This window comes from Amphiura filiformis, chromosome 16 (assembly GCF_039555335.1).
Source record: "Amphiura filiformis chromosome 16, Afil_fr2py, whole genome shotgun sequence".
In the NCBI taxonomy this organism is placed as follows: domain Eukaryota; kingdom Metazoa; phylum Echinodermata; class Ophiuroidea; order Amphilepidida; family Amphiuridae; genus Amphiura; species Amphiura filiformis.
Genome location: NC_092643.1, coordinates 41,732,971 through 41,758,794, shown reverse-complemented (window position 1 = coordinate 41,758,794; position 25,824 = coordinate 41,732,971). Strand labels below are relative to the sequence as shown.

Sequence of the window (25,824 nt, the reverse complement as noted above, 5' to 3'; positions counted from 1 at the left end):
AACAAAGCAAAATATCCAGTGTGGCAAGAAAGTGTTGCGATATACGTAGTGTGATATCTACAGATGAAAAGTACAACTTAAAACCGTTATAACATATGTGGTTAAGATTCAGGGCATGAAATAATGTGGAACTCGGACACACTTCTGCTATTTCAACTTTCAATATCTCACTTTTATAGTGTTTCCTCCTTTTTTGAGAACTTTCATGTTCAAAACATAAACATAATATCAGAACTCTGTTAAGAAGAATTATAATTGTAATTTACTGTAAATAAAAGATAAATTAGACTTTAAAATTTGTATGTCAATATAAATAATTTGTAAATCTGTGTAAGTACAATTGATAATTTATACTCCGGCAATGTCTTACTTATAATTTTTAAAGGATACAGAAGTTACTGTATTCCTTAATTCCATTACTTCACACCCTAAACCTGCTTATTACAGAACAGTAACAACTGTAGCGAGGATTACACACGGGCTAATTCACATGATTTTTAGTTAGTGTCATCTTTTATGGACCACTGGCAATGTATCTACAGCATCGGAGAAAACGAAAAAAACTTTTAAATCTTAGGTGCTGATCGATCATTGCTAATAGTTCTTCTCAATTTGACACCGCGTTTAATATCTGATAGGAACCCTGTGCCGGTCTCTTCCTCATCGCTACTCGAGTCATCTTGTTGTGGCTGTTGGGGAGCACTATGTTGTTGAGGGGTTGGTTGATATCCGGTATTCAACTGACCCCCGTAACCTTGTTGTTGTTGGTACGTTTGCTGCTGCTGTTGATAGGAAGGTTCTTGCTGTTGATATTGATAAGAAGGTTGCTGTTGGTACGACTGCTGCTGCTGTTGCTGATAATATGAATTTGGCTGTTGGTACGATGGTTGTTGTTGCTGTTGTCTTAATGGCTGATGAGTCGGGGAGCTGTGTAAGCTCCGTGAACCCTGCTGCGTATATGTTGAATGTTGCTGCTGCTGGTACGGCTGGTATATACTACTAGGGGGCGGAGGAAAATGAGGTTGCTGTTGATATGATGCATTTGGTTGTTGCTGTTGGTACGTATTCTGAGATTGCTGCTGCTGTTGCTGTTGCTGATAAGTATTTGGTTGATAGCCGCCAGTGTTCTGTCCATACTGAGGAGGCTGTTGATAGGAGGGACTCTGTTGAAACGAAGGCAATGCCTGACTTGAGGGCGGTTTGAAGCTAGGTTTGCTGGCGACAGGTGGCGGTCCGGCAGGTGCCGCCTGCTGCTGTGCATCATCACCCTGTCTCAGCGCTAGTCTTGCATTGAGACTCTCCATCAAACTCAGCCTGCTCATAGCTGCTAAAGGATCACTTGGAAGCCTTAAACTCTGGCTACGCCCCACTGGCTTGCTGGCCTTGGGAGGCGGCTGCTTCTGGATAAACTCTGGCTGGCTTACTACGCTTACGCTACGCTTTCGGATACCCTCATTCACAGGGGGAGGTACTTTAAATTGCCCGCTGCTGTCTAGCGTCACGGCCAAGTCCATCCCCGTCAGCGAACCTCCTGATGGGGTGCGGCGTATAGGCGGGGGTGGTTTGCGTCGCAATGTACCTTGCGGTGAAACCATGTCACCTTCGGATATGGTGGTTGGTACGCAAGCCATTGACATGGGACGCTGTCTCCCTGTGTTGTACATGTAACTAGGATCTCCTGTACGTGGTATAGTAGCGGTTTTCTCATAGTCTAATAGAGTGTGTTCATAACTGCCATCGCCGTCCATGGAGTTATAGTCAGTATCTGTGTGGGGGAAAAAGGACAAGTGCATTAAGAAACCGATCAAATGAGATTATAAGTTCGCAGTTTTGAATAAGTCCAGAATACCCTTCACACCTTATGTGTTATTTATGCTTTTTATTCTGTAAAATGTAGTGTGAAGGGCATTCCGAACTTACTCCCACAGTTTGACCTACAAGAATGTCAAATGCATGATGGAAGGATGTTGCGAATATCTGTTCCAACTGCAGTGACACCAGGGTTGCCAAAAGATTTCAGCCCGAATCGCTGGGTCAAATAATCGAAAAATCGCCTAATTTTTCTCTTTACCATTGGTTTCTATGGGACATGAAACTATCGGAAGTCATGAGGAGCCAATGTTGAAAAAGTCGCCCAATTTTTTTCTTAACCATTGGTTTATATGGGACAGGAAATTGTCAAAAGTCGCACGAAAAATCTTCAAAAGTCGCCCAATTGGGCTACCAAATCGCGGGTTTGGCAACCCTGAGTGACACCTCATGCATATTTTCCTAGGTAGGATTAGGCCAATGTTCATGTTCACTGGAGAGGCATGAAAACTAGCACTATGGACCTGTTATATTGATTAAAATACTTATACCTGTATGGTGTTTTTTTTCTGGAAGAGACTAAATGAACCTAAAAAATCATTGAAAGCTTGACAAATCTTAATTTTTTTTGCAAACTTATTTAAAAAAATTTCTGAACAAATTTTGGTCAAAATCAGTTCACATCAGCTAAAAAATGGATGTTTTTAATTTTATACAGCTAAAGAATTTGTCAAAACCAAAAGTTGTTTTCAATCAGAAATGAGAGTGATTTAAAATGTTTTCAATAATATCAAGTTTATTTCAAAACTGCCCAAACTAAATCCATGCAAGGAGGTTCTGCAGACTATAATTGGGCTAGCTGGTGACCCGCATTGACCTGGAATCAAATTACCCATTATCTGCGAGGATAAAGTTACATGAAAATTTATATGCGACATTTTTAATGAGATAACATGGGTCATTTCCTGTTTTCCCACTGAACCACTTGCAATTTTAATGAGCAAAACATGGGCTGTAATAAACGGAAATTTTGTTAAGGCAAAAAAAAAAGTTGTTTGTTTGTCCTCCACCGCCCGCTCCTCAGATGAAGGCCTAAATAGAGCTAAATACTAAGATCTTTCATGGTTGAAAGTAAAAAGCCCCCAAAAACATTTTGTGTCTTCAATATATATGCAAAGTTATAACTTGTATTCATGTCATAGTCTATTATTTTTTGGATTTGAAATCATTAAAAGACTATGACATGAACACAAACATAACTTTAACTGCATATTAAAGAAACAAAATGTTGTTTTTGTAACTTTTTTTTAAGTCAACATGAATGATTGTAGCATTAGTAGCTCTAGCTAGGTCCAGGAATACGCCAAATCCAAAAAAAAAAAAAAAAAAAAAAAAAAAAATCCGCCCGCCCGCATGTCCTCTTTCAAAGCTGTGGAGGACAAACAAACAATTTTTTTTTGGCCTAAGAGAATATGCTACTGTCTTGTGATCCTTTTAAGATTAAAATCAAAACATAATGCACATAAAATTCAAACAAGTAAAATGCACCAAAAAGGAAAAACCATCAATCAAACAAACAACCAAAAAAAGGTTAAAAAATAAAAGAAAAGTCCTATGTTGTATGCAAGTTTACCCATCATAAATCTTTCAAACAAATATGTAGTCTAGGTGTGAACCACAAGTATGTGAACCACAAGTATTCAAGGCTTATATTCAGTGATCCCTGCGAAAATGTGTGTACAAAATTTGTGTATAAAAAAAACAACTATAAATTGCCTAAAAGTGAAGGATAGGTCATTAAAATGATCATTAGGTATTTTTGAAATGAAATATTTGTCAAAATAACAAGGAAAACAGCAGTATTGACAAAGTTGAAGTCCCATTCAAATACATGTAGATTTGTACAACATGTCTTATTCTGGCTTTAATACACAGCTTTCAGCTTAGCTATGTCAGCACATCTATGACACAAACGAAGCTAGATGCCAAAATCCGAGTTTTTATGATTTTTATGATCCTCCAGATCCTCCAAATCACGGAATAATGGCAAAATTTGCTAAATCAACCAATTGAATGCTTACATTATGTATTTACTATGTCCTGATTGTGACCTTGTCTGATTTTGCTCTCTAAACAAACTAGATGGAAATGATTGGTACTCATCAGATTTGATTTTGCTTGAAAACCCTGCCTCTTTTCAAATGTAACCTTGGATCCTCTTCAAAATGACCAATTTTATGACCTATTAATGTACAATTACTTGGATCTCATGTTACATTTTGACAAGGCAGTCTTCTCCATAATCACTGAAAACCGATGAGTACCAACCATTTCGATACATCCTGTCTGCATGTTGTCATAGCCCGATTCAACAGCCAATCAGGACCCAACTTTTGTATGTACATGTACACTCTTGTGAGCTACATTAGCAAAAGAAATGCGAGGGGTATCAGGCATCTACGCAACACTACTTTTTCTTGACTGACCTTGTGAGTTGATAGTATCTTCTGAATGTGAAGGCGTAGTGGATTGCGTGTTGTAGCCACTTGAACATTGCAATGAGTTATGGTCAGCCCCATCAAGACCCTCGCCGAGGCCGCGTGCTAGGGCAAAATCCAGAGCGCTGGTTACGGGAGACGATACAACCTGTGGGATTAGATCAGAATGGATAAGATGATCAAATGTCATTATTGGGTGGCTCCAAATGCCACTACTTATTTATTGCAGAATTTAAGGTATTTGTTTGACTGATCTTTTTGGTAAATCTCACAATTCTTTGCAGTTAGACCTAAGATGTCATCCTTAGACGTCACAACGATGTGCACATCGTTAAGCGAACATTGTTACTGCGCATTTCAAAGCCATGAAGTGCGCAGTAATAACAATGTGAGGACATCTCAGGTCTAACCACAAAGAATTATGGGATTTACCAAAAAGGTCAATTCTTTAGTTATGTTGGGGAAAAAAAACAAGATCGTAAGCGATTACATAAATGCATTGCATTAAGTGGCCCATTAATAATATGGTCTAATCTGCCCGATGAGAAGAACACTTTTCATGCTTGAAAGTTATTTTACTTAGTTCTCTGGGTTGATAGGATGAACATGTATTAATTTGCATGCTTGTCTCAATCAGCTTATCTATCACTATCAGCTGACACAGCTTCTGTATTACTCATACTTAAATGTGCTACATTATTAAAACATCTGTCTTATATTTTCATAATGAAGATATTAATTGATATAACTACAAGTACACCAATAGCATTACATTGGTTTAATACCATGTAGTGAGAACAGGATATTGAATGGAACTTTACAACTAGAAGACTAGTTACAATATAGTTGGCCCTGTGAAAATGCTACTGAATTACATGCAAAATAATGTTGCGGTGCTGATGTTTAGAGTCAATTAATCTACACTTTTGCTTGTAGATAACAACCCTGTGTTATGTGACTTGGTATATATTGTTTGGCAAAAAATAAGACTTCTAACATTGTGTATTGATACAGAATGGCATGCACATAGAATTGTGGATCACTTATGCTAGTAGCGTGTTGCGTAATGTGTGACTGACGCACACTTATGTAAATTTAAGCAAGCGTGAGTTGTGACTTTATTGAGGCACACAGCAACAACAAAACTACTAATTTTTGCCAATTATAAGCCGAACAAAGTATATAATATATGCCTTGTGGGACCTATTGAAATTATTTATAAGCTTCCATTAATTGGGCCGTTTCAGTTGAAATCCATTCACCCCCTATGAAAAAATGACACAGGGAGTGTGAATTTCAAATGGGGTTACCTGACTGGATAACTCCATTTAAATCTACACCCCCTGCATGGGAGATTAAGGTCATGTCTTCCATGGGGGTGTACGAATTTCAACTGGAATAGCCCATTAAGAGTGCTCTCACTAGGATCCACAACATGCTCATCTATCAGGGCACAGTTCTTTACCCCCAATACATTTGTATATCCATTGAATGACCTCTGAAAGTTTGAGTACAAAAACTCATACCCTGCAACTTGAGGTCAAATGATTGTTTAATTGAGGTTACTGAACTATGCAATAGGAATGAGGCCATTGTGGTCCATAGTGTCTTATAAAAGCATAGATGCTAATTGATAACTAATGATATTGACTTATTGTTTGTAGTCTGCAAATAAAAAAATATTTTCTTACGGCGAGATGAAAAAATATTGTTAAATTTCGAGTAGATCTTGCTGATATTATTACAATACTTTATGATGCATCACATAAATTTATGATTAAATGTTATGCGTGGGAAGCTACAAATCCATAATGCATAATTCAAAACGCAAATCCATGTCTGGGGAGATTTTAGTGTAATTAAAACTGCTGCTCCTATTTGCACTACTGTAGTATGCTGCAATATAATAATGGCAAGCAAATCACAAACATAGCAATCCAATTAAGTAATTACGTGTGATCAGAATACAAATTGCATCGACCTTTCCATAAAGCCTTTCGCAGCTTATGCTTTTGGCAATTCTATAATGCATAGTCTGCATGGTAATAAATATTATAAATCTGTGCAATAATACAACCATCTAAAAATAACACTGAGTATGTTTTCAGGATTGCAATTGGTGGTGCAGATCTAAGCGAATCAAAATAACATTGAAAAAAAAAACAATATTCAACTTGTGTTGATGACAAATTGAATTCACTTTGGTACTCTGTTCTAGAAATTATAGAAAGCTTGTTTTCAATTCAAAAATATTACAACTTATTGCATCTTTGAACTGCAATTCCCAGAAGAGCACAAATAATACTGCAACAGGCCTACAAAACAAACAATGTCAAAAGCTCTTGATACTTCTTTATGTTAAATCATCTCAAAGCCTCACCTAACAATGACCTGCTCCCACAAAATGAGCATAAACTTGCCAATGCACTACAGAAGATACAGTCCATTAAACACAACAAAATTCAATAGAAAACAAAACTAAATTCTGGAGGAAAATTTTTTGAAGACCACAGCAAGGAGCCATCCTAACATGTTTGGAATGATTTTAAAGGGTATAAAATAAGGATTTTAAATCTGGAATATCTTAGTAAGTTTAATTTTGTCAACTTTATGTTCACTTTGTGAGAGCAGGTCATTGGGAGTTAAGGCTTTCTGGTTCTTAACCCTCGAGTCACTAATACAGTGAACAGGAGGAACCTATTGTAATCCTGCCACAGAAATTATTTTCCTGGTTATCAATGGAAAGATAGTCCCATTTCAACCAAACTACACCCTACAAAATAATTACACAGACCATTCAAACTCAGGACCTTCAGTTTATAGTCCAATGCTCTACCAACTGAGCTATTGTGACATGTACTTTACACAGACCATTCATAACTTTTAACCCAGGACCTTCAGTTTCTAGTCCAATGGTCTACCAACTGAGCTTCTTTGTACTTACTGTATGTCTCCTGTTAGGTAAGGTTGCACTGCGTGATCTGTAGTCTCCTATACTTGTGTCACTGCCATTGCTGGTCGGTGTAGAATCCCCTGATCCTGCTACAAATACAGGTCTGGGTACAACTGTGGATGAGAGAGTAACACTAAATCATTAGTACACATACATGGATGGTGTTTTGCTGCTATTAGGACTACAACCTAGATATGGTGTATATTAGGCTATTCCAGATGAAATCCACACTACCCCTGTGGAAGATTTTGGTAATATCTTCCACAGGGGGAGTATGTTTTTCAAATGCAATTGGTCAAGATTTATATCATTTTGAAACCCATACTCCCTATTATGGCTTTACCAATATCTTGTAACTGGAGTGGGCATTTCAAATGGAAGTTCCCAATTGTTTATTCTATTTGAAACTAGTACTCCCTCTGTGGAAGACTAATATAATAACTAAATCTTCCACAGCGGTAGTGTGGACTTTAAATGGAATAGCTCATTCTCAGTACTGACATTCCAACATGCTATGATGTTATCTTAAATTTCATAATTATATGCAGTTGCTGCCAAACTAAAACTGGAGAAGTGCAACATCATCAGTAAAGTCTTTCATAGCGATCAAAATTCTTTCCCTCTCAGAGAACAATGGCCATGGGATTAGCTATTAGGCAAAAACCCATGAAAATCATTTTCACTTTAAAGGAGTAAGCATCCTCCTTTTCAAAATTGGCAAGTTGAGGAATAAAAACCCTAATTACTTTTTAAGTAAAATCTGTGCTACATGCACATTTTATGGATCTGGTCTTCTCAGCGTCTAGAATTTTTAGGTGGTGAATGTCCTAATTAGCTAATGAGAAACACTTGGGTAGGCTGTTTGGAACCGTTCAATACTATGAATAAATCTAAGAAAAATGCAACAAAATTATGCCGCAAACAAGTATTTGCTTTTTGATGTGAAAGAGTTATCTGTTTATGACGATAGTGATCAAAAGAAGCGACTGTTCAAAAAGAGTATCAAAAGTTCCAATGATACTACTATTAACAACCAGTGCCAAGAATTTTAAAATCCTACTACTGCTACATTTCTTTGCCGACAATTGAGCGGCATGTTCTCAAAAGGACAATCCAACCTTAATTACATTTTTTTCTTGGAAAAACAGAAACTTCTTTTTCCCCCTTTTTTGAAAGAAGCCATTATCTGTTTGGCAGAAGACATAACAAACAATCAAATTACATAATTTAATGAAATTAAAAGTTTTTATACCAATCCTTAATCAAATCATCTAAAAAATGATTCTAGGATGGAAAAGGGAAAGATGCTTTTATATATTTCAAGGCACCAATATGCATGCCCTGGATATGCAGGTCATTCCAAAGGTCACATTATGTTAGTTTTACTATTTTGTCAGGCTGCCAGTGTTTAAACATCTGTTGCATACATTCATCTATGATTCTGCGCAAGAAAGGCATAACTGCAATAGCTCCCCTATAGACAATTTGACCATCTGTGCATTCTATATTGTGCACACACGACACCTAGCAGCTATTGGAGATAGGCTTTTCTTGCGTTACACCCTCGATTCATGACAAATACAGTGTATGGAGAGTTTTGACTCTACCTGCAATAGCTGCCCTATAGACAAGTTGACCATTTCTGCATTCTATATTGTACACACATTTACACCTGGCAGCTATTGCATATAGGCTTTTCTTGCGCTGCACCCTCGATTCATGACAAATTTATGTGACTGGCTGACTGCTACTGCCTGGCTGGGCATGGTGTACTTCAGTGTCAGAGGGAGAATAACAGTCATGAATGGGGATTTATGTGGCATTGTATAGAGTGTCTATACAGATGTGTCACATAAAGTTCAACTGAGGGTTCTGTTTCAAAGGGGCTGTTTTATTGCATTCAACCATTATACAGTTTTAATAATGCATATTTCTCAGAAATGGCTGATATGACATTGGCTCCAAAGCACTTCAGCCAGGAGGGCTTTTCTGCTTTTCACAAAAAAAAATCATTACACTATTGCCCAAAGTCATATTGATAGAGGGGGAGGGCTGTCCTTATTTATACTCCTCCTTGGTTGCTGTGCATAAATGCATAGAGGCATATACAGCGTGTCCCAAAAGTAACTTAACATTGTGAATTGGCCATATCTCAAATATTTCCTACTTCATACCAAAATGGAGAACATATTCATATAGATTGATCTTTTAGAATTATTCTGATACCAAAAACAGCATTATTGATGACCCTTTGACTTAAACTGTGCGACTGTACATATGTGTGTATCAAACCCACAAAAGCAAGCTCATGTGTTCTTTGTTCAAGAACATGAATGATGTGCTTCCCTGAACAATAGAGTTGGTTCACTCACTGCGCACGCTACATTTAGGTATGAACATTCATGGATTACATGGCTTAGCGTAGTAAGCGTAACTGCTGTTTTAGATTATAATTAGGATATATTGACAATATTAAACTTTACATTAACGTTGAAGTGAAGATGAATTTCCTATAGATCAACGGTTCAGGTCGTATGGTTATTTGCGAGACAAAGTCGGACAAACTCACTGAAGCAATGTTTAAGGAACAGTTTAATGTAAATTATGCACTACCCAGCCAAAATACAATCAAGCAACTAGTGCTGAAATTCCTATCAACTGGATCTGTTCAATCTACTTCGGGCAGGACGTGGAAGAACAGGAAGATCGGCTACAAACATTGATGTCATACGAAGAGCGGTGGCGAAAAGCCCAAAAGCGATCAGTAAATGCGTCGACTTTCAAAGGAGAACAACGTATCACGTACAACTGTTCATCGAATCCTCAGAAAAGATCTTAAGTAGTTTCCATATAAAACCCAGATAAAACAGAAAATGAAGATTGCGCATTGAAAAACAAACAAACAAACAATCAAACAAACGCAGCCAAATTAAACAAAACAGATTTTAAAATGATAACACGTTATATCGTGTTCACGTCTCAAATGACGAGACTTATTTTGCGTTTATAAAAGTGGGTTTTACGGAACGGTAGATATCCATTAATTTCATGCCAAAGGGTCATAACCACATAGGCATGTTTGGTATCATAACATTTCTAAAAGAAGTATCTACATACTGTGCAATTTTTGTAACAACACTATTAACCCAACGCATAAGTTATGGCAAATTCACAATGTTAAGGGACTTTTGGGACACCCGGTACATGTGTCCTGTATTTTTTTCATCAAACATAAGCTGCCTATGCATCAAAGAGATTCATGCTTGATGCGCAACACATATATTTGTTACATTTAGCCTTCAGAGATTTTATTCTACATACATTCCCAAGGTTTCAATTTCAAAAATCTTGCAACAGATAAACTTTCTCATCTCTCTTGAAGTTGGGTCATCAAACCTAGCAAGTTTGTTTTAAAGTGTTAACATGCAAGTTGTGATTGACATGCACACATACAGAGCTATTCTTTGACACATGACTTTGTGGGATCATATCAATTACATGCTGTTACTTGCAGATAATCGGGGGTAACATGCTCTTGTTCGAATCATCACAACGTTGCAGTGCAAACGTGGCAGAACAAACAAGCAAGCAAGCGTGGCATGCTCGGAACAGGCGTGGCATGCTTAAATCACCTGGACTAGGCAAGGGTGTAACTAGCGGTGTAGATAGGGGTGTGTTCATGAGAGCGCCAGGATTGCGCTTCAACTCCACCTGCACATCGTGCCGCGGCGACCGCATCAGCTTGAATCGTCGGGGCAGCAGAGAGAAAGCTGGGAGTTTGAGACGTTTAGAGTGTTTTCTGGGCAAGGTTGTAGCGGTACGGACTACTGTAGTGGGGAGGATTACTGTAGAGGAGAGGAAAAATGACGATACAGTGGTAGGTGGTTGCAGTGATATATCGGTGAGGTGGTAGTTCATGCAGGCCGAATAAACAGTGAAAATCAAAAACTAACATTTCTATATCATTTACTATAACATGCTGAACATGGAGAAAAATAGCTTTGATAATACTAGATGATTTGTGTTTGATACTACTAGACGATTTCTTTTAACCCTCTGGATACGACTAGTCATCTAACAGCATTTCTGATTGGTCGATAACTTCAAATGCTCATTTCAATTACCAATTATGACTAGGCTTTTAAACTGTTTATGGTCAAACTTGGAATTTGCCGATGATCATATTAATACCCTCCTTGATTGGTTCAAAACTGGATACAATATTCATTTTGGCCAATCGGCAGGCAGTTCTCATGTGGTTAAATATTTCTATGTGCATCTGAGAGGAAATAAAAAGTTAACAACTTTAAGAAGGAATCAAGGAAGAAGGTTGGTTTCATCCTACTAATACCACACTTACTTTGGTTGGGCTGTGGATTGTCGAAGTTAGGCATTGAAGACGGGGAACGCAGCCCCGCCTCTGAATGGGATCGTAATGTAATTTCCGAGTGACGCCTGACGGGTCCCGGTGGTCTCGGCACTGCCACTGCCTTGCCCTGGTTTGGTACTGACGGTAGTTGCTTTATGCTGGCTCGCTGGCTTCCTGCTATGACCGGTGTGGTGGCACCCGAGGTTGGGGTAGGGGTTGGGAAGCCTCCACTAGGGTGGGGGAATCCTGGGGAGGGAGTGCTGCACTCACTGGATGACTGGCCTGGATGTTCCTCAATAGGACTTTCTGTTGGTGAACCTTTCTGACTTGACTGTAAACAGAAGAGAGTAAGGAAGAAAACACAGATTAGTTTTACAGTACTTTTCAGAGTAAGGAAGAAAACACAGATTAGTTTTACAGTACTTTTCAGATAAGTTTTCTAAGCAAAAAACCCAATAAAAGTCAAAAATAATCAGGGTTGTAGCTACAGTGGGCGGGGGTGGGCGGCAGAGCCCACAACTCAGTTTTGGAGCCCACCACTCAGCTGCAATTTTAGCACTGGAGCCCACCACTCAGAGGCCAAAATTGCACCATTTGATTGAATTAGTCAAGAATTTGGTCCATTTTGGCAAAAAATTGGCAAAAATGCAAAATGTTCATCAAATGCCACCCAGCACTAAAAATATCCTAGTTACAACCCTGAAAATAATGATTCAATGAAATAGTACTTCAAACCTTTGAGAATTTGTGGTCATTGCAAAATATTATGGCAAAAAGACTCTTTCATTGGTAAGTACTGTCTTTTGTGAATCTAGTAGTACTGTTTTTTAAATGTTTTATTCCACTTAGCCTATATATCAACATCTTACTGCAAATTACACCACAAATGAGTTTTAATCAGTATTTCAGCCAGCTGTGTTAGTGATTGCCTCTAGAAAGTGATACCATTAAAAAATGTATTTATAACAAAATGAATGAAGTCTACATCACATGCTCTAATAACTATGTATGTATGCACCTGCATCATATCGCTATGCGGCGGCGTGCCTGGTCGTAGACACAACGTATCCTGCGACGTGAATCCCGAATCCTGTGACGATACGCTGGATAACCTGTGTGATGGATTCGGCTGTGACATGCTACGATGTCTGTGGTAGTGATTGCTCGACGGAGAGTGCGAGTTCATCGAGCCGCTGGAACGCGAGTCGGAGCTGTTGATGCTACTCAGGCTACACATGCTGGATTTACGCGATCCAGCGGATGTGGTAGGTGAACTAGGTGGTGTCTGAGAAAAGAAAAGGAAAAACACCCAAAATAGAGAGTTATGATGAAGAGATAGAATGGTGGAACCAGTTTTTGATGGTGAAAAATACTATCAAATGAATGAAACCATAGTCCTATGAGATCTTATGTTTCAAACAATAATTTTCAATTCACAAGTATTTTGAACAGCAGCGAAATCCTGCAGATTTTAAATTCCTTAAAGTTTGGCATTGCTTACTTTTTAATCATTGTCAAAAACTGGTTCACACTAAGGTATATAGCAAGTTTATGATTATTAATAATTATAAGAAGTTGTTCAATAAATCATGAGCCCTCAAATGATGTGCAAAATATTGCATCCCCATCAGCTTGCCAAAAAATCCTTATTGCACATACCAAATTTTTGAGAATCAATTTGCAAACCTTAGATGGTCTACAATCTCTAGATATATAATGCAAGCATGGCGAGCAGGAAATTTTGCATATCATAACATTTCCAAACTGTTTTTGGAGTGTCCCATTAGCATGTATGGCGTACACAATAGGAGGGCAGTATTCAATATGGGTAAAACCTGCCAAATTCAAAAGACTTTACCCATTTCATGTCCGCTATAAATGTGTGCTAAAAATTGCTTGTCCCTTCTTTTGGCTAGCAAAAAAAAACTTTCCCCCTTCCCAGGGCTCATAATTAATATTGCACAATCCCTAACATGATGATTTCTAGAAATTGAGTCAATTAAAGCTTCAGCATGCAACCAATTAATTAATGATCAGAAAATCAATATGAATTAAAAAGGGAAAATATAACATGGAAATTTAATCTTGTTATTAAAGATATTAATCTACAGCATGCAAACCTGAAGAGAATAGTCATGATATGGCAAACAATGTTTTTCTTCAAATTTCTGATAATGGCAAATTGTGAACAAACATTGGCAGAAAATTTTTTTTTTATGTAAGTGATGAGCAGGAATCCAATTGTCATACTGTCATATCTCAAAAGGCTGCCTTGTGTGATATTTTTATATTATTATTATCTGATTGTTATGAGAGACACTGTAATATTAGCTTTATTAATTTTGAGATATTATCACAATATCTCATGTCCATTCATAAAAGAAAGCATTCGAAATATAAAATAACAATATGAAATGCAACAATGATAATAAAAATTGCATAAGGCAGCCTTATGAGATACAACATTATGTGATGCAGGCGATGAAATGTTTCAATCAAACTGTCACTCCTTGTCATTTATGCCTGGTGATTTGTTGTTTGACACTCCTGGGAATCCTCCCTGCAGTTTTAAACCTCCCAGGGTGTCAACCTTCTGTTTATTGACATGGCTGCAGAGGTCATTATTTTTTGAGCTGGTTTTATTTTTAACACCTCGCAATAATATAACATGGACACCAAGAATATAAAGACACAAATATTCAACTTCCTAAATGAGTAATGCACATTATAACACATTTTGAAATTCAGTGCTTGGTTTTCCAAACAACATGATTCATTGCATTTCAAAGTGGAATATGAAATATCTTTCAAAACAAATATACAGGAAATATATCTTTGTATATGTGCATTAAGGAAGGTGGTGAGTGATTTTGATGAAGATATTGATCAATGTCCGATTGCAGCTTGATCAACAAAATTGCACACATTCCAATTATTCACAAGTATTTTGAACAGCAGCGAAATCCTGCAGATTTTAAATTCCTTAAAGTTTGGCATTGCTTACTTTTTAATCATTGTCAAAAACTGGTTCACACTAAGGTATATAGCAAGTTTATGATTATTAATAATTATAAGAAGTTGTTCAATAAATCATGAGCCCTCAAATGATGTGCAAAATATTGCATCCCCAAAAGAAAACAAAAAAATCCTTATTGCACATACCAAATTTTTGAGAATCAATTTGCAAACCTTAGATGGTCTACAATCTCTAGATATATAATGCAAGCATGGCGAGCAGGAAATTTTGCATATCATAACATTTCCAAACTGTTTTTGGAGTGTCCCATTAGCATGTATGGCGTACACAATAGGAGGGCAGTATTCAATATGGGTAAAACCTGCCAAATTCAAAAGACTTTACCCATTTCATGTCCGCTATAAATGTGTGCTAAAATTGCTTGTCCCTTCTTTTGGCTAGCAAAAAACTTTCCCCCTTCCCAGGGCTCATAATTAATATTGCACAATCCCTAACATGATGATTTCTAGAAATTGAGTCAATTAAAGCTTCAGCATGCAACCAATTAATTAATGATCAGAAAATCAATATGAATTAAAAAGGGAAAATATAACATGGAAATTTAATCTTGTTATTAAAGATATTAATCTACAGCATGCAAACCTGAAGAGAATAGTCATGATATGGCAAACAATGTTTTTCTTCAAATTTCTGATAATGGCAAATTGTGAACAAACATTGCCAGAAAATTTTTTTTTATGTAAGTGATGAGCAGGAATCCAATTGTCATACTGTCATATCTCAAAAGGCTGCCTTGTGTGATATTTTTATATTATTATTATCTGATTGTTATGAGAGACACTGTAATATTAGCTTTATTAATTTTGAGATATTATCACAATATCTCATGTCCATTCATAAAAGAAAGCATTCCGAAATATAAAATAACAATATGAAATGCAACAATGATAATAAAAATTGCATAAGGCAGCCTTATGAGATACAACATTATGTGATGCAGACGACGAAATGTTTCAATCAAACTGTCACTCCTTGTCATTTATGCCTGGTGATTTGTTGTTTGACACTCCTGGGAATCCTCCCTGCAGTTTTAAACCTCCCAGGGTGTCAACCTTCTGTTTATTGACATGGCTGCAGAGGTCATTATTTTTTGAGCTGGTTTTATTTTTAACACCTCGCAATAATATAACATGGACACCAAGAATATAAAGACACAAATATTCAACTTCCTAAATGAGTAATGCACATTATAACACATTTTGAAATTCAGTGCTTGGTTTTCCAAACAACATGATTCATTGCATTTCAAAGTGGAATATGAAATATCTTTCAAAACAAATATACAGGAAATATATCTTTGTATATGTGCATTAAGGAAGGTGGTGAGTGATTTTGATGAAGATATTGATCAATGTCCGATTGCAGCTTGATCAACAAAATTGCACACATTCCAATTATTCAGTTTTCAGTTGGAAGGGAGTTGGAAATGATATCACATCAGAGTTTACCAAACTTTCCAATTACAAGTTGATGTTTACCGTTTTCTCACCCCCTTCAGAAATTGTGTTCTTTTGGATTAGAACTATTATGTTAACCGTACAGGGTAGAAGTTTAGTCCTCATCTGGCTACATAATTTTAACACCAGCAGCTTTAGATTTTCTCTGCAGCAACTTCTCACCCAAGAGTAAAACATGTTTCATGTATGAGCATGTTAAGCTTATGGCAATGTATTCGATGTCAGTCTCAATCGTACATATCAAACCCGACTGTTTTTGTTTTCCACGCAGGTAATAAGAATTGGAACGGTGAGCAAGTGCTGAATTACATGAGCGAGACAAGATTTCACAAAGAATAACATGTATACGTCAGTCGTCTTAGGGATGGGACTTGCAGATTTACAGTGGATTTAAAATCACTTGTAATCAAAGCATCAGATCTATTCAGTGAATCACGCCCATGTCTCATCATTGCATGAACTTTGCTCAATTTCTGCTGATGTCACTGTCATAGTTCTATGAACACAAACTATTTCTTTTGACTCTCAATCTATCTCTGAAAACATATTGCTGTAATTGGGCGAAAACATGACCATTTGGTAGGGGTGTGTCTGTATTACATTGGCACACAAGGACACTCCATGGGAAATCTCTGTATAACAGTGGACATAAAACGCTATTATATAGCCAGGGGCATAGCTGGCTTTTTACTGTGGAGGAGCAAAGCCAAATTTTCATCCCCTTTTGTCAATTTGTTTGTCCCATTTTCAATCAATTTAATGACCCTTTACTCTTTGCCATCCCCATTTTATCCCTGACAATTTTCTGTGGGGGGAAATTTTCCCCCTGCTCCCCTGGCTACACCACTGAGACTGAGACTGCAGAGACTTTGCCAATATAAGGCAAGTCCACACTTGGATCCAGTAAAAAGTCAAATGTGGATGTCCCTGGTTGGAAATTGAGAACATGATCATGTCTTTTCGTCTTTGTTTGTTGATGGCTACACGTAAGGATGTGTGTGTGTGGGAGGAGTGTAAGTGTGAGGATGGCATAATTTGAAGTTGCAGTGTTTAATATCATATGTACAACCAAATAGTAGGCATGTCCACTAAAAATTGAAGTACTTTTAAATTGATTCAGACCTAACTTATTGGCTGGGAATTGATGAAAGAAACATTTTGGCGTTTAAATAATCTTAATCGGACGTTTCATTCCAGAGATATGGCCTTTTGAGTGTTACGGTTTTATATAGGGCTGCTAGAACATTTTAAAAGTTAAAGTCCAAAAGGATTACTAACAAAAGTGCAATTTTAAGGTACTTTTTCTTAATGTATTTATTAACTAGCGTTATCTGGAACATTATATTTGCTTATAACAACATGAAAATTAGATCATCCTGAAAATTTAATCGATTTTGTTGACATACAACAAAAAATATAGACCTCAAAACCCATGGTTTGTTTGGTGAAACCGCAAGCATGATCATAGATGGCCGCCATGGAAAATATCTCCATAGAGGAGATGAACAATAAGTGCATTATTTCAAATGAATGACGGTAGTCTTAAACATTGTTCAATCTTTTACGGTCAGCACATTTTATCTTCAAAAATTATTATATTTCATCATGGCATAAGTTTGGTAACATTAATCACTGCCAATTTTGAGAAATTTGCTCCAACTCAAAGTTTATCTTTACTACATTGAGCAATACACTGTGTGCATGGAAGCCATGATGGTCCCCGGTTTTTATACTCCCTATGAAATGGACATGGTAGTAAGAAGTGCACGGGAAGTGCATGATTTGAGATGGGCATGTAGGCTTAAACATTCTTAAATTTCTTAACATCCTACACATTTTGTCTTCATAAATAGTTAAATTTTATGAGTATGTAAGTTTGCTTGTCTGATTCACTCCAAATTTGGAGATAATTGCGTTTGAACACCTGATGCACGGAATGGTGTCACTTCAACCTGTTGTAGTTCTCATCTCATTAAATTTTTCATTAAAAAAGTTGATCTCTTCATGCAGGAAGGTCCTCTCTATTTACTGACCAAACAGGAAAAAGTTTGGTGAATGTTTTCTGGTGGAATCAGGAATTTCTTGAAACACCCTGATATAGGCCTACATTTGGATCAAAACAAGTATGTACGCCATTTAACATGCCTGGGATTTCTTGTATCGATCAGTTTCTCCATAGACAATACGTGTGTGAGTGCACGCACACAGTAAATGAAAAATCGTTCTAGTGGAAACTGTATTGAGAGTGGGCATCCCTACAAATAGCTTCAAATATTATGCTGCTTTAAAAGTCAACACTTGTTTAATTTAAATGCTTGTCTCCTTCCATCCCAACAGAATTACAGCTGATATTTCTTTGCTTTCACCGTCGATGGTATGTTTATGCTGCTATTTCAAGTCTCAAGCATTGCTCAATGCAATCACCTAATACAAGCTAGTGTCATTGACTTATTGTAGTTATATATAAACCTTCATGTCGGAAAATGACAGTTTACTGGCGAATCTTATTTTAGTATCTCATTGGGCTGTTGGGGTTGAAATCCATACACCCCACCCCATATGGAAGACATTGCCTTAATCTTCCACACAGGGAGTGTGGATTTCAAATTTGACTACACGACTCCACTTGAAATTCACACTCCCTGTGTGAGAGATTAAGGTTATGTCTTACATAGAGGGAGTATGGATTTCAATTAGAATAGCCTAAATGTGCACACATTACACACCATCATGAAATAGCCTCCAGACCTGATCTATTTTCATTTTTGTTCCAATTTCATGAATTTCTTTAAAATTAATCAAAACTAAAACCTTTTAACTCGAAAACATTCCAAACATCCTGTGCCAAGCTGCATTGCTCCCAGTTCCGGAAACGAGTCTGAATTTTATAGGCTATAAATGGAGTTACTGTTTTTATTGTTTCTAAATATTCTATAGGGGAAATTTAATTGACTTTGTTTAAAATTGATTTTCATCTGTCTTTATATAGACCAGAATTCTAAACAGTTGCTTTTCCTTGCTAATGGAAAGTTGTTGAAGTAACTGGAACTGAATTTAGCATGACTTCATTGATTTCCTGTAATTCTGGAGATAAATTTTATCATGTTTTTACAAATAAATATTAAGTTATTTCCCCATTAGCTGTTCGATTTTCCATGGTGGAAAATAGGTCTAAAGTCATACTCATTACAAAATCCTTTTGGCAATAATTTTTTGACATAATTCTAAGAAAATTATGCATACTACCACAGATCTGTTGATGATTTCAAACATCCCAGTTTGCAAATCTGAAAGTCATGTGGTTCTTAAGTTAAGGCCAAAAAAGTGCCCAAACATTTTTCTTTAATACTTTACCCAAATCTCAAGAACTACAAGACCTTCTGAATTAAAAGTACATGATCAATCACCTGAAGTACATGAAAAATCATGGGGCAACTTGTCATACTGCTGTTTCATAAATGAATGTACTTATATTACTGTGTCCATGTCAAATTTATTTGATTTCATGCTCAATAAAATGTTTTACCCAGTGGATATTTTTGAAATTAAGTGACATACAGAGCCATGTTATTCCCAGAGTGTGTCATATCCATGTCAGGCAGGTTTCCAAACTGTAAAGGCTCAGTCAACCAATGTACATTGTACAGTCTTAAAGGCCGCTTCAAATATCTGGAAAACACATTAAGTTGGGAGCTTTGCAAAGTTTGGTTGTATAGAGGTGAACATTGACTTGATTATATTTTAAGCCTACTTAATTGGGTGCCCTTGAAAGTTTGCCTGGTCAACTGGATCCCTCTTTAAGCAAAATAGTTTCATATTTCCTTAAGGCAGGTCAGAGGAGAAGATTCTACACTAAAATATGGAGACAAATAAAGCTGACACACAAGAGACAAGAGGAATGGTGTGGGTTCTGAAGGAGATCCCAAGGCTTGATAAAATGAGGGTGTCATTTAAAGCCTATGTGCATGATTTCCCTTGGGAGGGGGAAAACACCAATTATTGGCCTTAACTCAAAAACGGCAAGACCTATGGAAATATAAATGCAGCTATTGGCTTCCTTGACTCATTTCCTATAAGGTCAATGTATAAATATTAATAAGTACACTGCAGATGTTTAGTTAAATGTCTAAATCTGGGAAAATATGGTCCTCCCATCTCACTCCCATTAAACATTTTGATGAAAAAAAAAAATATATATACTACCACCAAAACAAACAAACGAAAACCCCTCCAAATTTGATTTATAAACCCGGAGATATGGTAATGCTTGTACCCCTGTAAACAATAAATGCAATTGTTGCTAACAAGTCTTTTGTTACATATGGTTTCAAGCGACGGAACACTAATGGACAAAATAAAAACAAACTATACAATCTACGTATTTTTTCTGATCGTCAAAGATTTTTCCTGACTTAATCACGTTGTCAGTTTGCGACAATGCTTCAAAATCCATTTTCCTAAACATACGATCATTACGTTTGATCATAGCAAACAGTTTACATAGCACAAATTGAATGACAAATAGTGCCACTCTCGTCTCATTTCCTGTCGCTGGCAGAGTTGCTTTGCGGGCTTACCGGAAAACTCCATTTACTGCCATCCGTTCCCTTGATGTCCATAATGACCTGCTCGCTGGCTGGTGGTAGCACGTAGGGGTCTTTGCTCTTAACGGTCAGCTCTTCTAGAACGCTTTGTAGTTGGGTCACTTCGGACAGCATTGAGACTTCTTCCTCCTGTCATGTTTAAAATAAAAATCCATATTCAAAATAACAGGTCAGAAAATTGAAGTAAAATTGATGCAAGATACTGTACACAAAAAGTATTCGAACACTTATAACAAAAGCAATATCTTAAAAACACTAAAATAAATTGCACAATAAAGTATCAATAGATGGAGAATTTTGTTCTGCGTACTTTGATACCTTATTTGGCACAATGCTATTTTATTCCACTAAGCTATACTCATTGGAATGACAAATGGTCAAGTTTCAAAAGTGACAACTTTAGATATTTCCTCCTTCAAGGTGATTTCTGCTACCTTTTGTTATGGGCTCAATAAAGCCCAATAGATGAATGCTCACTCCGCTGTGTTCAATATCTGCGTGATTCGAGGGAAAAGTCAATGCAAATTTCTGTCACTTTTGAAAAGCTTTCTTTTTTATTTGAATTGATACAAGTCAGGAAAAGAAAATCATATCATACCGAATGAGGTATCAAAATATGCATTTATAACAAAATATCTATTTACTACTTTATTTTTCAATTTAGGTAAATGGATTTTGTTTTAAGTGTTCGGATACTTTTTGTGTGCAGTTTAGATTAATCAGGACTTGCTTTAAATTTGAAAGAGATCCAAGGACAGCCACCTGCTTTTGAAGATTTTTTCGAAAAATCCGCATGTGGGAGATTCATTCATATTAAATGTTGGAATATAAAGCAAAATTGTTCATCTAACCAAATCACAATGCAGACTTAATGATATACAAAATAAAAAGCCAAATATTCATCCCAAATTTCACATGGTGCACCTGCATTTTTTAAGAATTTGGGAGATTCTGCTTATTACTTTCCACTTTTCTCCAAAAGCTCACATACTCATTTTGGGTTTCCAGCAAATGTCATAAATGTCATAGTTTGAATGTTGTGATGCGACTCCTGGCAGCACCTGTCACCAATATCTATTACATTCCAATCATTTTCAAGATATTTCATAAAAAGTGACAATTATATGGTGCCTAGAGTATCGCTTACCAATATTCTTCCAGCCTTTGGGTGCATGACATAGTATGAAAGATCAGATTTTCATTAATTCTGAATGATGTATCTCCCTATATACATAATTTAATGGTAGTACTATTGGTTAGAACTTTTTTTATGTGTTTATTTTCGCATAGAATTTGAATACTCTGATTAATGTTTTGAGGCAGGCATTATTTGGAATTTTGTTCATATAGGGGCCAAAGGAGGCATTTTTGAAAGTTTATATAGTTACTATAATCATTACCTTCTACATACATTAGGCTATCATATACTGAAAACACCAAACGTCTAACTTACTTGGTTCTAAAGTTATGAAGATTTGTGACATCTATTTCTTTATGTATTTTATTGTTTTATACTCCATATTTTTGCTTTTATCTTAATTTCAAACTTGCCGCCTTTGGCCCCCATGGACCAGTTTGTGTCACATTCGCATATGGACCGTCCTTGGTTCTCTTACGCAATATTTTATGACATTTAACATATCTATTGGGGACTGATTTTTATATCATCATTAGGGGATGCACACTCAAATGCCTTTTCAGCTTACTTGCATTAAAGTAAAAGTTTGGGCCTGTGCATATAGGACGGAGTGCCTATCTCTCTTTCAAAGCGACTTGGGGCAGAATCCTCTGTATTACTTGCATAAAACATACAAGCTCCCAATGTCCCTGTTAGGTGGTCAAATCAGGAAAAACATGTCCACGCTCAACAGTTAAGAACAGGGCCAACTTTGGGTAGAGAATACCTGTAGGGGTTTGTGCTGGGGAGGGGGTACATGTGCGTTTGAAAACCTCTTACCACAACTGGCTTCAAGAACTGCGCCAGCATACAAAACCGACTTCTTTCCTCAATCAGACTATTGCGCACCGCATTCTTCTCCGCCTCTTCCAGCAAAATGTACATGTCGTTGACGTCCTGCATGGCGCTGTCCAGACGATACTGCACGTCCGTTTTACCTGGCAGGTGTGAAACGAGGGGAAAAAAAGCAATACGAGAAAGAGAAGAAAAAAAGCAGCGTTATATGAGACGGCCGATAATAACGGTGTGTGTTGATAGCATGCAATGTATATAGCCGAGTTGAATAGGAGACTGTCACAGGTGCCCTCCAGGCATGGATAGACAGTGCATCCTCTCTGCTGTATGGGCATAAAAGGGGGTTTGTATGTGATCGCCAATTAATAATAATTTCAATCTGAATCTCCAAGGCTGGTGCAATCATATTAATGTGCTGTGTATTTTCCCAGTGTTCCTTAACACATCAATCCTGAAAATTGTATCATATTCGTGAAAGTATGTGAGGTACGTGAACTTGGGTGTTATTTTCTTTTAAGTGTCCGGTTTTAAAGAGCAGTGATTTAAATATATATTCACAGCAAAGCATTAGAGCAATTCCCATCCACAAATTTATACGCTGAATATAATTAAGTCGCTTATTATTCCAAAGTCATGTTGAAAACTCCGCATAACTTGTTTTACGGTTTTTAACAAGAATTCCATTGTTCACATACATGCCCAGCCCCCACAAATGGAAACATTTGAAACGTTATTACATACAACATGATGAAACAATGACCATTTACTCCTAGTACATAAAACAAGTAAAAGACTAATGATTTTTGGATGCAGATTTTGATGAAATGAGAAATTAAAACACAAAAACTATTATTAATTAGTTGCAAAAGAATGATAAGAGGAGTCCCCACACCAAATTTTATAGTACGCACACAGGTATTATCTATATTAAAACAAGCAACCCAAAAGACATACATACAAACACAAAAACAAAACACATATACAATATCTTTGGGTAACCTGCAGTGCTACCTAACATAAAAGCATTACGGCAACCTTGCTGGGCTATTCCAATTGAAATCCTTACACCCGCTACAGAAGATATGACCCTAATCTTTCCACACAAGGAGTGTGAATTTCAAATGAGGGTTACCTAACTGGGTAACTCCAACTCAAATTCACACTCCCTGTGTGGGAGATTAAGGTTATGTCTTCCATAGGGGGGTGTATGGATTTCAACTGGAACAGCCTGTGAAACTTTTACGCACCACTGTTATCTTCTATACCCAAAATTTTATGATATTGATTTGAACTTATTGTCATCTTACGTGAAAGCTTTTTAAGTCTCTTAGCCGGTGGTTCTCCAAATAAATTATTAACTGAAATAAGAATTCCAACAAATGGTGTCGTCACTGATTATGTTAAGTTTGCTCTTTTTTAATCATACTTTTAAGTTTTAAGGTGTTTATTTGTCATTTATGTCCAAAAATAAAAAGATAAGAAGTACTAATGCCTCTACTCAGTTTGACCCATTTTCTCCAATGCAATTAAATTCTAAAATTCTACTTTGGCTTTCCTTAAGCGTGCGTTACAAATTAACACAAATTGAAGCGCGTTTTCTTCTCACAATTTGAAGATGAAGCATTATCACAGATGCTGCTCTATAGCACAACAACACAAACAAGGCACAACACAAAATATCATTTCCTGAACTTGGAAAGACTGAACAGATGAACACAATTGGATTACTACTTCTTTCTATCAGGGAAGATCCCTAACTCCACTAACTTCAGTTTCTATAGATTACTTGTTGAGAGTGAAATTAGACAAAGTAATGCACGCACCCTGAGATGTTATTGAATCTAATAAACGAGCCCTGAAGGGGGAGTGAATTAGAAGCATCAACACTTGGCGCAAACGCATTATTTTGCACAATTTCTCAAAGTACAAGTAATACACAGTTTTAACCTATTTCATACAAGAGAGAAAAATCTTGCAATTTTAGCTATTTTAAAAAATAACAAATATTCACTGAAAATGTAGAAAAATATGACAAAAGTCAATCATATGCGATGTGAACATGTTCGAAAGCACTGCTCGTAGTATGTGGTGTGCGATAAGACAAGTTTTATACACTCCGCGTATATTTCCCACACGTTTTCTGATTGGGGTTATGTGGTTCTAATCATGAGTGTATGAAAGTTAACTTTACAACTTGGTATGAAACTAGTAAACATACAAGGACACAACTAATTATCACTTTACAAATGACTTACAAAAACAAGCCACTAATAAGGCACACTGATTCAACGCATTCTGTTGCATACTTTTATGTGGTTTAGAAAATCGGACAGGAATATCATCTGTACTAGTTTTCCCTGATTGGTGAGCGTTAAACAAAGGAGAGTAAAAAGAATTGATAGAAATAGCAGAATTAATGTAATATAAAATTAAGGTTCAGAGTAACGGAGGGTGGGAGAGAACTGAACAGAAGAGACATACAGAATAAGAATAATTTTATTATGAGATACGATCTTATGTTACAGGGGTATGTTAACATAAGGGATTTTGTATTTATGGTTTTATAAAATTTTAATTCACAAAGGAATGAAGTTCTACTTTTAAATATGAAAGATTTAACAGTCCCAACAACTATGGCACTTAAATATACAACAGGGCATGATTCAAAGCTTGTGAAATATCCTGTGATTAGTAGAAAATCCTGAAAAACAGGGGGGAATGGAGCTAAAATACCCCCAAACGGGCTGAAAATCAATACAATTGCGTACATTTTGGCCACAAAAAATACAATCAAAATTGGATTTGATTGGCTTGGTGCTTTTAAATATGTAATTTCTATGTCATAACTATGACTTAATTTCTATTGTTATAACCAAACTAAACTATGATTTAATTGCTATTCTTATAACCAAACTAATTTCAGTCTTATGTCAAAACACATCCAGACATGCATGTCATGGAATGTATATTTATTTTTAATTTGTTTATAATTTTCAGACAAGGATGACAATTGTTTTTTGTTTTTTTGTTTTGCATCAGAAGGCATTTATAATGGAGACATCATAAGTATCCTTCCAGCAAACGGATTATTAACAAAAGCGCATCATAATCCCCTATTGTAAGCC

At 36.6% G+C, this 25,824-nt stretch overlaps 1 protein-coding gene across 3 annotated transcripts in view; it reads right to left on the bottom strand.

Moving 5' to 3' along the window:
* Positions 1-225: 225 nt before the first annotated feature.
* LOC140136005 (protein MTSS 2-like) overlaps positions 226-25,824 on the bottom strand; it is a 127,994-nt gene continuing 102,395 nt past the window's right edge. Inside the window, exons 7-14 of one of the 3 annotated variants that reach the window (XM_072157711.1) lie at positions 25,006-25,056; positions 22,685-22,842; positions 20,701-20,856; positions 12,648-12,914; positions 11,621-11,960; positions 7,252-7,373; positions 4,296-4,455; positions 226-1,765 (exon numbers count right to left, since the gene is read on the bottom strand). In XM_072157711.1, the coding sequence (XP_072013812.1) occupies positions 567-1,765; positions 4,296-4,455; positions 7,252-7,373; positions 11,621-11,960; positions 12,648-12,914; positions 20,701-20,856; positions 22,685-22,842; positions 25,006-25,056 (2,453 nt within the window). In that variant the 3' untranslated portion in view covers positions 226-566. Of the gene's footprint in view, positions 1,766-4,295; positions 4,456-7,251; positions 7,374-11,620; positions 11,961-12,647; positions 12,915-20,700; positions 20,857-22,684; positions 22,843-24,006; positions 24,058-25,005; positions 25,057-25,824 lie in introns of all 3 variants that reach the window. The other 2 variants (XM_072157712.1, XM_072157713.1) reach the window with 2 other exon arrangements.